Source organism: Pelobates fuscus, unplaced genomic scaffold (assembly GCF_036172605.1).
Source record: "Pelobates fuscus isolate aPelFus1 unplaced genomic scaffold, aPelFus1.pri scaffold_47, whole genome shotgun sequence".
Classification (NCBI taxonomy): Eukaryota; Metazoa; Chordata; class Amphibia; order Anura; family Pelobatidae; genus Pelobates; species Pelobates fuscus.
The window spans coordinates 17,779-28,763 of NW_026961881.1; the positions used below are offsets into that span (position 1 = coordinate 17,779).

Here is a 10,985-nt window from a genome sequence, read left to right on the forward strand (position 1 = left end):
ATGGAGATGGAGATGGAGATGGAGATGGAGATGGAGATGGAGATGGAGATGGAGATGGAGATGGAGATGGAGATGGAGATGGAGATGGAGATGGAGATGGAGATGGAGATGGAGATGGAGATGGAGATGGAGATGGAGATGGAGATGGAGATGGAGATGGAGATGGAGATGGAGATGGAGATGGAGATGGAGATGGAGATGGAGATGGAGATGGAGATGGAGATGGAGATGGAGATGGAGATGGAGATGGAGATGGAGATGGAGATGGAGATGGAGATGGAGATGGAGATGGAGATGGAGATGGAGATGGAGATGGAGATGGAGATGGAGATGGAGATGGAGATGGAGATGGAGATGGAGATGGAGATGGAGATGGAGATGGAGATGGAGATGGAGATGGAGATGGAGATGGAGATGGAGATGGAGATGGAGATGGAGATGGAGATGGAGATGGAGATGGAGATGGAGATGGAGATGGAGATGGAGATGGAGATGGAGATGGAGATGGAGATGGAGATGGAGATGGAGATGGAGATGGAGATGGAGATGGAGATGGAGATGGAGATGGAGATGGAGATGGAGATGGAGATGGAGATGGAGATGGAGATGGAGATGGAGATGGAGATGGAGATGGAGATGGAGATGGAGATGGAGATGGAGATGGAGATGGAGATGGAGATGGAGATGGAGATGGAGATGGAGATGGAGATGGAGATGGAGATGGAGATGGAGATGGAGATGGAGATGGAGATGGAGATGGAGATGGAGATGGAGATGGAGATGGAGATGGACTGTGCTGGGGAGCCTGTCAGTGCTCTTTCCTGCATTCCCTCGGGCTGTTAGAGCCTGAGGGAATAGAATCTAAACACATGGCCAGCAGATTGCTTGCATTTGGGGTGGCACAGCATGATGTAGGGGGGCCATGGCACCACTCTGCCCACCCCCCCTAGCGACGCCACTGCTATTGAACTATATGAAAACTGGTAAACTGCTGTATTGTATATTTGTTATATCTAAATATTCACTGATTGTCATACATGTTACATTGTCACAATAAACTAAATTTTTATAGTTGGTTTGTAATGTGTGAAATACAAATCGTCTAATAAAGTCTACTCCAGGGTCTATAAGCTTTAAAATAGTGAGTAGCTCTTAGCATTAAATTAAGGGGAACAGTGCCAATATATCAATTCGATAATGTTAAGATCATCACCATATAAATATCCTCACATTGTCTAGTGGAAGGCAAGCAAGATCCCTGGTGGTTTAGTATTGTGTTCGGCACCAATATCAGATGCAGACCACTTTAACAGTTCCCAGTGCTCCATCAATGACCAAGAGCACTAGGGAGCTCTTGAGTAGCTGAAGGAGGTGCAGACCACAAATGCTCCCTCAATGAAGTGAGGGGGCTCAGCCAGGTGATGTACTCGTGGTTCAAGAAGTCAGGGAGAAAGAGTTCCAGGGCCAAACAGGACCCCACCAGCCCATGTCCAAACCCTAGGTGGAAGTCTTAAGGTTAATACAGTTCTGGTGGGAAGAGTAGCCGCAGTGGTCACACAAGGTATCTGCCAAACACAAACAAGATCAGATACTCCCTTTGAGTGGCTAGTCCACACGACCCACATACAATGAAGGATGAACTTTTAGTTCAAGTTCTGAACATATGGAGCGCTCAGAACATCTAGTACCTATGAGAAGTGTGAAGCCAGAAGCCACCAATACAATAATGAAAATAAGTAGGAAGTCACTTTATTTGCTTTTAATTAAGCAGTCCTGTCAACATGCATACAAATGGGTTGTTACATTGTTTTATTATAACTGCCCCTTATATTTAAGATACAGTATTTACACTAACCAAGCCAGGTAACTTCTTTCAACTGTACTTTGTTTCGCAAGAAGCCATTTGGACTAGGCAGACAAGCTATAGCTACAGGGTCTGCAATGTCTTACAGGTGAGCAATAGGAGGTGCCAAGCTTGAGTTGTAAAGCTATTTGGTGAACACAAGGCATTGTAACTCAGAACATGGTGCTGCATATTCAGAAACTAGAACCTTCATCTTAGTGCAGGGATGAGAAAAAATTATACTATCATTTGGTCCACCCATGCTGTGTGCAATATATGCATTGAAAGACTGCTTCAACTGGAGAGTGTCTATTAAACAGAAAGGTAAGGGAGTCATGGTAACTTGTGTGTCTCTAGGAGGACATCCAGCTCAGAGCTAAGCTCCCGTGAGTTTCCCCGGGGGCATAAAGCCAGCATCACCAAGCATCTTCAGTGACACATCATCATCAGGTTTTATCACCAGCTTTGTAATACTACCATGATAGAGAGGCAGTCGGAGCCAAGCTTCCGGTGGGAGTTGTAGTGCCCTGTAGATGAAGATATACAACATTTTGTCAGTATATGGAAGGCATAAGACAAGTTTGTACAATATAGGTCTTGAGGTGTTATTTTTAATGCTGTAAAGCAGGATTCCCCAAACTCTGGCACCCCAGATGTTGCTCAACTACAACCAGGGCCAGGCAAACCGCAAGGTGTGCGGTTTCTGCTCCCCAGCTTAATGACACTGCGGCCGGAATATGACGTCATATTCCAGCCGCGGAATCATTAAGTAGCACGCGAGGGCGGGGGGAGCAGAGAAAGCACAGCTCCCCCAGTGGACGCCATCACAGCTCCCCCTGCGGCCACCAGCACAGACTGCTGTCTGCCCTGCACAACCCCTGGTCGCCCACAGGTAGTAGTAATGTGTGTCAGTGTGTCAGTGTGTCTGTCATTAGTGTTTTTTTTATTCACTTTTCCCCACGCCATGCTCGTCTCCCCTCCACTGGCACTGCCTCTATGGCTGAGATCATCAAGCTTGATGATCTCAGCCAATCCAATGCTTTGCCATAGTATTAGCTGCAAAAAGCTACACCAATCATCATCTCCTCATAGAGATGCATTGAATCACTGTATCTCTATGTGGAATGTTCAGTGCCTCCAGAGCGTGGAGGCCCTTAATGTAGAAACACAGGAAGCACCCCTAGTGACCGTCTGAGTGATTGTCACTTTGAAGCAATGCAAACACTGCCTTTTCTCTGAAAGGTCAGTTTATACATTAAAAAGCCAGCAGGGACAGGCTATAGACACCAGTACCACTACAATAAGCTGTGTGCGCGTTTGCTAGTGAGTGAGCTTGCTTGTATGTGAGCTTGTGTTTTTAATGTCAATGAGATCATTTATATCAATGAGCTTGTCTGTCTGCATGCGAGTATGCTTACTGTATAATTAAACAGTTACTCTGAAAGGACCAATATTTTATATTAGAAAAGAATCTCTCGACATAACCTTACATGGCGCAATGATTTATGGAGCTGGCATAAATTTTTTTCCAGGGCAGCTGTGTATCCCCAGCCGGCCCTGACTACAACTCTTATGATTCTATGAATTAAATCGTCTGAGAATCATGGGAGTTGTAGTTCAGCAACATCTGGAGGGCTGGCGTTTACGGAAGCCTGCTGTAAAGGCTGTCAGATTAGTACATGCCATCCAATTACCGCAAGATTTGATAACATTTGGATGAAAACCTGTTAAATAAGCAGCAAAGTTCATTATAGTAAAAATGGCACACAATTTTACAATACTGGATTCTCATTTCAATTTTGTATAGTTGTTCTGGGTTTAGTGTACTCCATTTACTTTGTTAAATAAGGGTGTTTAAAGAAAAACAAAAAATGCAGGTTAGGAATAGAGGGCCTGGAAGATACCTGTGGTGACCACAGAGGATTTAGAATGATAAGTGGAAGCAGTTTACCTGCATACAAAGTAGCGGATCACATTATCATGGCAGACTATTATTTCATAACTGTCTTTTGTTTGTTCTGGATCTGCACGGAGGATGTACTTCCTGAATGCAGCCTCAATGCGTGGGCCATCTTTAAAATACTAAGATGGAGACAACGACCAGGGTTAAAAGCAGAAACAGAATGCACACCAGAAACGCTTTAAATATAGAGTCACCACTAGATATAGCTTACTGAAAGATCTGGTATCCACAGGAACTGGTCGGATTGGAGGTCCTTCGTGAAGCAGACTGGAGCTGCACATTTTAATATCTATAAGAAGATTAAAGAAAGCCACCAACAAAACAGCTCAATAACGGTTATTCTGCAACTATTCAAAATATGCATAGGCAGCAAGAATTGGGATTTCAGAGGTCTACATGCAGCAGCCTAATCCCACATGTGCAATAGAGGGTCCAGTAAAACCTTTCCTTCCCCTGTACACATGGCTCACCTGGTAAATTCTTACTGATTATATCAGCAGTTTCTGTGGATCTGGTCAATGACGAATAAATAATGCAGCTAAAGTTATTCCCTTCACTTGCAAGAAGTGCCAGACACTGTCCTGTTAGGCTGGCCTGTTCACGCCCTGTAGAAAGAAAGACAGCATGTAGCTTGTTAAAGGAACTAGCAAGTACCATAACCACTACAGCTGTTCTGGTGCCTAGAATGCCCCACCCCCTCCATTCCTGCAGCTTACACTCCTTCTCTGTACATCCTTCCAGATGTTTCAAGTTTATTAGAGACATTGGTTCACGGCTTTATGAAAGATAAAGTCACTCCATGTTCAATAAGTGGTAAAGGAAGACCCCAAATGCCAGTTTTATCCATAGAAAAACAAAAAACAAACAAAAAAAACCACAACTAGATTTGTGTTACTGCATTTTTTCTTCTAAGGCCTTTAATTCCTACCCACCGGATTCTGAGTTGTATGCCTCACTATTCCCTTCAATAATGCATCAGAAAGCTACATTTGAAGAACCTAATTAAGCGAAGATTTAAATAGATGGTACTAAGAACTAGTAATGACCAGATTTAGACGATAGGTGTGGATCATTCTGAAACGTGGTGCATACAGGGTACAGTCACCAATACAATGTGCCAAAAACAAGACAGAACTGAAACTTTGTTTCCAGCTTGGCTATGCCATTTCTATTCAAATTTTGCACTTAACAGAAATTATCCCATTATTTCAATGTAGCAGCTAGGATGTTACAAACCCCAATATAGGATGCTGAGCAATCACATTGTAATGTTGGTTTTAAAAACTCGACTTCTGAGTAGGTTACTAAAAGGACAATTTAAAAAAAAAGTCATCTTAGGTTAAATAACCTGCAGTTATCCCTGGAACAGTTAAATGAACTGCATGTTGTATTTGTTATGGGATCAGGAGTGCCCAGAAACCAACCTATTGTAAGTAGTGTAACACACCACCTCTTCCAGGTAGGATTTTGTCACAGATCCTGTAACCACAGCCTTCTAGGGTAATGAAAGTCCAGGACACATCCAGCTCTGTTTTCAGATTTGGTAAAATATATATAACACACGTGTTTCAAAAAGTGAAAAATAAACAAAACTCCTTGCTCTTGCTTGAGCACTTACTATACACAGCAAATCCCCATCTGGAATTGAGTGACTTTCCCACTCGCCAATTTACAAAATGTATACCTGCAAGACACCATTCCTCTGGCTTTTCCTCCACACCCTGCAGCATGCTGATCCCTTCTTTTAAAAGCCTGCTAGCTAATTGATCAGACACAGGTGAGGTGCAATTAGGCATAAGTGAAACTATTAAGCAAAATAAAAGTTCTGGTCTGACTGTTACTTAGCAGCTGGTGCTATTGGAGCACTGGCCCATCCGGTTCTCCAAGTGCTCCATGCCAGGGACCCATACCGTGGTTTGCAGAGTACCAATAATGCATCTTGCAAACCTAACATCTCTCCCTGGGACATTTAACTCTCAAACCTCAGGCTGCTGTTCAGTAACTCAGGCCACATATATATGCCATCAACTACCACACCACATTTCCTCTCACAGTAGTCAGACATTTTAGAACAGTTTGAATTACCTGGGGTCCACCAGATGCTGGTCCCCGTTTCCAGCAAAGAGCTGAAAGCCTGCCCATGCAGTGTTGAGCTCAGGACAGCCAACAGAAGCTTCCCATCAGAAGTAGTGAAAGCAGTAAACAGCACCCAGCAGACCACATGAAACAAGTCAAACCAGTCTTGTTTGACTGCTTACAAATTGAGGGCACCATAATCACTACAGCACATGCTTGTGGTTACAATGCTTGAGTGTTCCTTTAATGCAGGGGTTCCCAACCCAGTCCTCAAGTACCCCCCTACCAGTCCAGGATTACCCTATTGTGTGTAAAGGGTTTTCTAAAAAACTCCTCAGACACAACTGGGTAATCCCTAAATCCTGAACTGTTAAGGGGGTACTTGAAGACTGTTGGGAACCGCTGCTTTAATGTGAAATGGATCACAATTTGTATCAGTCATAAACCAGGCAAACCGTCCTACGATAAAGTCTCTTCGCTCCCCACCCTGACAGTCACATCTATGATATGATCAGCTCCTGGAAACCAGAGGAACTCCCCAGCTGAGTAAAAGATATAAAAATTCTATTAATTCCTGCTGTGTTATTCAAAGCAGGTGTCTACAGCACTATACTTACCAATCCCAGTTCCAATCCCAGCGCCCAGGGATTATAGGTGGACATAGAAAACCAGAATCATCACCACTCTTTCCCACAGCCACAGAGGCAAAAACTGCAAAAGCAGAGCCACCAAAAGCAATCACAGCTCTCCGGAGAAACATGTTACCAAGAAATCAATCCCAGAATAATGCTAAAGCCACCACTGAGCCTGGAATTTATAGGTAGCGACTAGTTCAAACTTCCCACCCAGTTGTAGGCACTGTGATGTTACTGCAATTATGTAATTGTAGGGGACACATGGTGCAGATTGTTATAGCTAATAGGGGGCAGGAGATTCAAATAAATAGGAATGTGCTCTGTGTACTGCGCAAGCAGGGTAACTTGACCGTGGAATGTATCAAGAAATGATCAGAAATGATTTTTCTCAGATCTCCTAGCCTGCAAAGGAAAGTGATAAAAGGCAACAAAGCTCAGTTTGTTTTAAAATCTCATTATTTGTAATCAAATCAAAATATCATACAGTTGTTAATATATGTATTCTTGAAGAGATGTGTACAAATAATGTTCTTTTTCACTCCATGTATGAATATGTATGAGCCTGGATGAGTTGCATGGGTTCCCAACCCAGTCGTCAAGTATCCCTTAACAGTCCAGGATTTAGGGATTATCCGTTTGTGTCTAAGGTGTTTTTAGAAAGAAAAAAAAAACACTTTAGGCACAACAGGGTAGTTCCTAAATCCTGGCCTGGTAGGGTGTACTTGAGGACTGGGTTGGGAACCCTCTAGTTAGAGCATTGAGAGCAGGCTTCCCCAAACTCTGGCCCTCCAGATGTTGCTGAACTACAACTCCCATGATTCTATGAATGAAATAGGCTGAGAATCATGGGGGTTGTAGTTCAGCAACATTTGGAGGGCCGGAGTTTGGGGAAGCCTGATTAAGAGGATCAAACAAGCTTTGCTTAAAGGGACACTATAGGCACCCAGTCCACTTCAGCTCATTTAGAGGGACACTCCAGGCACCCAGACCACTTCTGCCCATTGGAGTGGTCTGGGTTCCAACTCCCACTACCCTTAACTCTGCAAATGTAATTATTGCAGTTTTCATAAACTGCAATATTTACCTTGAAGGGTTAAGTTCTCCTCTAGTGGCTGTCTGTGTGTTATAACTACGCTGGACGTCCTCACGCTATGTGAGGACCTCCAGCGTCGCCGAAATCCCCATAGGAAAGCACTGAAATTATTTTTTAATGCTTTCCTATGGGGAGGTCTAATGCATGTGCGCCACCGGCCGCGCATGCTCAATAGGTCTCCCCCACCAGCTGACGTCGGCGGGGGATGAGCGTAGGCGGAGCTTGAACCAGCGCTGAGGGACATCGGGGCTGGTTACAGGTAAGTCACTGAAGGGGTTTTAACCCCTTCAGCAACATGGGATGGGAGGTGGGAGGGAGAGGGGACCTGCAGTGCCATGAAAACGGTTTGTTTTCCTGGCACTGGAGAGTCCCTTTAAGTAGTCTGAGTACAGTGTCCCTATTGCACTTAGAGACAGACAGGTACTAGAGGTGCTTCCGGAATGTTACCAGACTTTTGGTCCGCTAACTGACGCTGGACGTTTTCACGCTCTGCATGAGGACATCCAGCATCAGCTATTTCCCCACGGGATAGCCTTGGTTTATTACTTTCCTATAGGGAGGCATAATGCGCACACCGCACTCGCCACGCATGCGCATTAGTGTCCCCTTGTCGAGTGATGTTGGAGAAAGCAGAGCCTCGACTCAGGGCCAAGGGACATCGGAGCTGGAATCAGGTAAGTAAAAAATTAGTGGATGTAAAAAAAAAGCCATGCAGAAATGAAACATTGGTGTTACACAATGTATAGGTAAACCAAAACAATAATTTAAACAAACACTCCAAACAGGGCCGGCGCGTCCATAAGGCGGCAGAGGCAGCTGCCTTAGGGTGCACCGGCTCTGGGTGCACAAGATTTCAGTGACCAGCAGGAGGGAAGCTCTCTCTCCTGCCAGGCCACCTTCTGGACCCCCGGCGCGGTGTGCGGCAGTGCTGAGATCAGACGTGGCGAGGGAGCTCTAATCTCACCGCTCTGCTCCTTCGCGCGCTTTCTGCTGATACCGCGGGAGCCGGAATATGATGTCATATGTGTGTGAGTGTCTGTGTGTGTGTGTGTGAGTGACTGTCTGTGTGTCTGTGAGTGACTGTGTGAGTGTCTGTGTGTCTGTGTGTGTGAGTGTCTGTGTGTCTGTGAGTGACTGTGTGTGAGTGACTGTGTGTGAGTGTATGTGTGTCTGTGAGTGACTGTCTGTGTGTCTGTGAGTGACTGTGTGTGAGTGTCTGTGTGTCTGTGTGTCTGTGTGTGAGTGTCTGTGTGTGAGTGTGTGAGTGACTGTCTGTGTGTCTGTGAGTGACTGTGTGTGAGTGTATGTGTGTCTGTGTGTCTGTGAGTGACTGTCTGTGACTGACTGTGTGTCTGTGAGTCTGTGAGTGACTGTCTGTGTATCTGAGTGACTGTCTGTGTGTCTGAGTGACTGTCTTTGTGTCTGTGAGTGACTGTCTGTGTGTGCGTGAGTGAGTGTATGTAACGGATCGCCTGGCACCCCGACTGGGTACCTCCATTAATGGATGCTCCTAGCGCTTCCTGAGGACTCCAAGCACTCTGGCAGACACCACAATCACCGAATCGGAGAAGCATATGAATCCTCTCAAGCCTCTGAATGCTGTAGACCATTGAATAGGAACCATACGAATAGGCTTACACTCCTAGCAGTCAACTGGAACAGCATGCAATAAATCCTTCCCCCAATAATGAGACGACACTTCACTTTGAGGGTAAAACAGGAACTCTGGACTGGCACGTCCAGCCTGGCTTTTATTACACTTGTACACTTACAGGCCACACCCAGGGGGGAGGCATAAAATAACCATTCACATACATGGTTGCACCCACACATCCCCTCCCCTCAGATAACAGTAAACCCAATTATACGGCACACATTTTTAGCCAGGTTCTGGATGTACCCCAAAAACAGGGGGTACACCTTTAAAGCCCTTATTCAGGGGGACAACATATCCAAAAATCAGGTCATTCGGATAAACGGTTCGGGAGATATGGGGTTCCAAAGATTTGACCGACCGCATGGGTAAAGTATCCGAAAACAGTTCCATGCATTTTGGCCCTGCGGTCGGTCACAGACAAGGGAATGAAAACAGACAAATTGCCTGTGTTATAGAGCCTGGAGAGGGTTTGAATGAATTCCCTTGTTTGTGGGGTTCTTTCTACCGAACGGCGGGTCATTCGGTAGTTTCTATACGAATTTCTGGAAGTATGGAGGTCTCAGCGGTGTTTGCCTAGTTGAGTGTCCGATTTTAGTTCCAGACACTCGACGGCAAAACACCGCTGTTTGGTAGTTTAAGATGGCCGCCGCCACGTGTTCGTTTCCCGAATGGCGGCCACCCAGAGGACAAAGAATACATTACACTGATTGCCAATTACCCGTTTGCAACATTGTTGCAAACGGTAATTGGAGGCATACTTATTCCTGGGTGGTCTGGTTGTTCGGTAGTTTCACTCAGTATAATGAATGGAGTGATTCTACCGAACAATCAGCTGAATGCTGCATACATATAACCCAGGTTAACTGAACACATTATAACATATGTAATATTACATGCAGTATATTGTAATATGCTCCACAGTCTTAAAGGGACAGCAGTCCCAAAAGTCCCAATATGTCCACTGATGCTTTTAAAAGGGCCAGCAGCAGCAATATAAAGTACAATATGCCCCAAATAACCCAGGGGCCATAGTCAGCAGGTAGGAGGCTAGCAAACAGGCTTCTCCAGGGCCCAGTGGCGAGTTTGGTTTCGCCACAGTGTATGTGTGTCTTTGAGTGACTATCTGTGAGGGAGTGTATGTGTGTATGTCTGTGAGTGATTGTATGAGTGTTGCATGTGGGTGTATGAGTGTGTGTTTGTGAGTGTCTGTCAAATCAGTGAGAGTATCTTTGTCATTGAGTCTGTGCGTGACTATCAGTGTGTCTGTCAATGAGTGTCAGTGTGTGTGTGTCAATGAATGAGTGTGTGTCAGATCAGTGAGTCTGTGTGTTTGTCAATGAGGGTGTGTGACTGTCAGTGTGTATACACCACTGAGTGTAGCGTGGCGGAGCGCAGTACAGGACCTTCTGTTTCCTGTACCCGGCCAGACTTGTCAGGGTACCTGAGGCCTCTACCTCCGAGAGAGGTAGAGACTTAGTCGTTCATCCATCCGGCGGCCTGATTTCCCTCTTCCTCGCGGTCCATCCGGTCATGCAAAGCCGGCCGCGAGGGAGTGACTCCCTTTTATAGCATGACGCCCGGAGGTCGACATCAGGACGTCAACCCGGAACGACCTGTCACTCAATTGGTTCAGGACCAATCAGGACTCGACGGAGGTGTGTCTACTTATCTGAACAGGGCATTTAACAGTGCTTCTTTCATTAGCTCATTGCCCTGTC

General features: G+C 45.4%; 1 protein-coding gene across 1 annotated transcript; it reads right to left on the bottom strand.

Annotated features, from left to right (window-relative positions):
- Positions 1 to 1,968: 1,968 nt before the first annotated feature.
- Positions 1,969 to 6,642, bottom strand: LOC134584699 (serine/threonine-protein phosphatase PGAM5, mitochondrial-like). Its single transcript, XM_063440538.1, has 6 exons — positions 6,500 to 6,642; positions 4,523 to 4,581; positions 4,266 to 4,411; positions 4,018 to 4,095; positions 3,795 to 3,925; positions 1,969 to 2,370 (listed from the first exon to the last, which is right to left on the bottom strand). Exons 1-6 carry the CDS (start codon positions 6,640 to 6,642, stop codon positions 2,220 to 2,222), a joined length of 708 nt encoding a protein of 235 aa, XP_063296608.1. The 3' UTR covers positions 1,969 to 2,219.
- Positions 6,643 to 10,985: the final 4,343 nt, after the last annotated feature.

What these genes read in the sequence shown, in the direction of transcription:
- LOC134584699 (XM_063440538.1), bottom strand. Translation starts at nt 6,642, where the DNA reads ATGTTTCTCCGGAGAGCTGTGATTGCTTTTGGTGGCTCTGCTTTTGCA. An exon ending in AGGATGTACAGAGAAGGAGT is followed by an intron (nt 4,412 to 4,522) that starts GTAAGCTGCAGG and finishes TTCTTTCTACAG; the next exon opens with GGCGTGAACAGGCCAGCCTA. An exon ending in ATTTACCAGGTGAGCCATGT is followed by an intron (nt 4,096 to 4,265) that starts GTACAGGGGAAG and finishes ATCTTCTTATAG; the next exon opens with ATATTAAAATGTGCAGCTCC.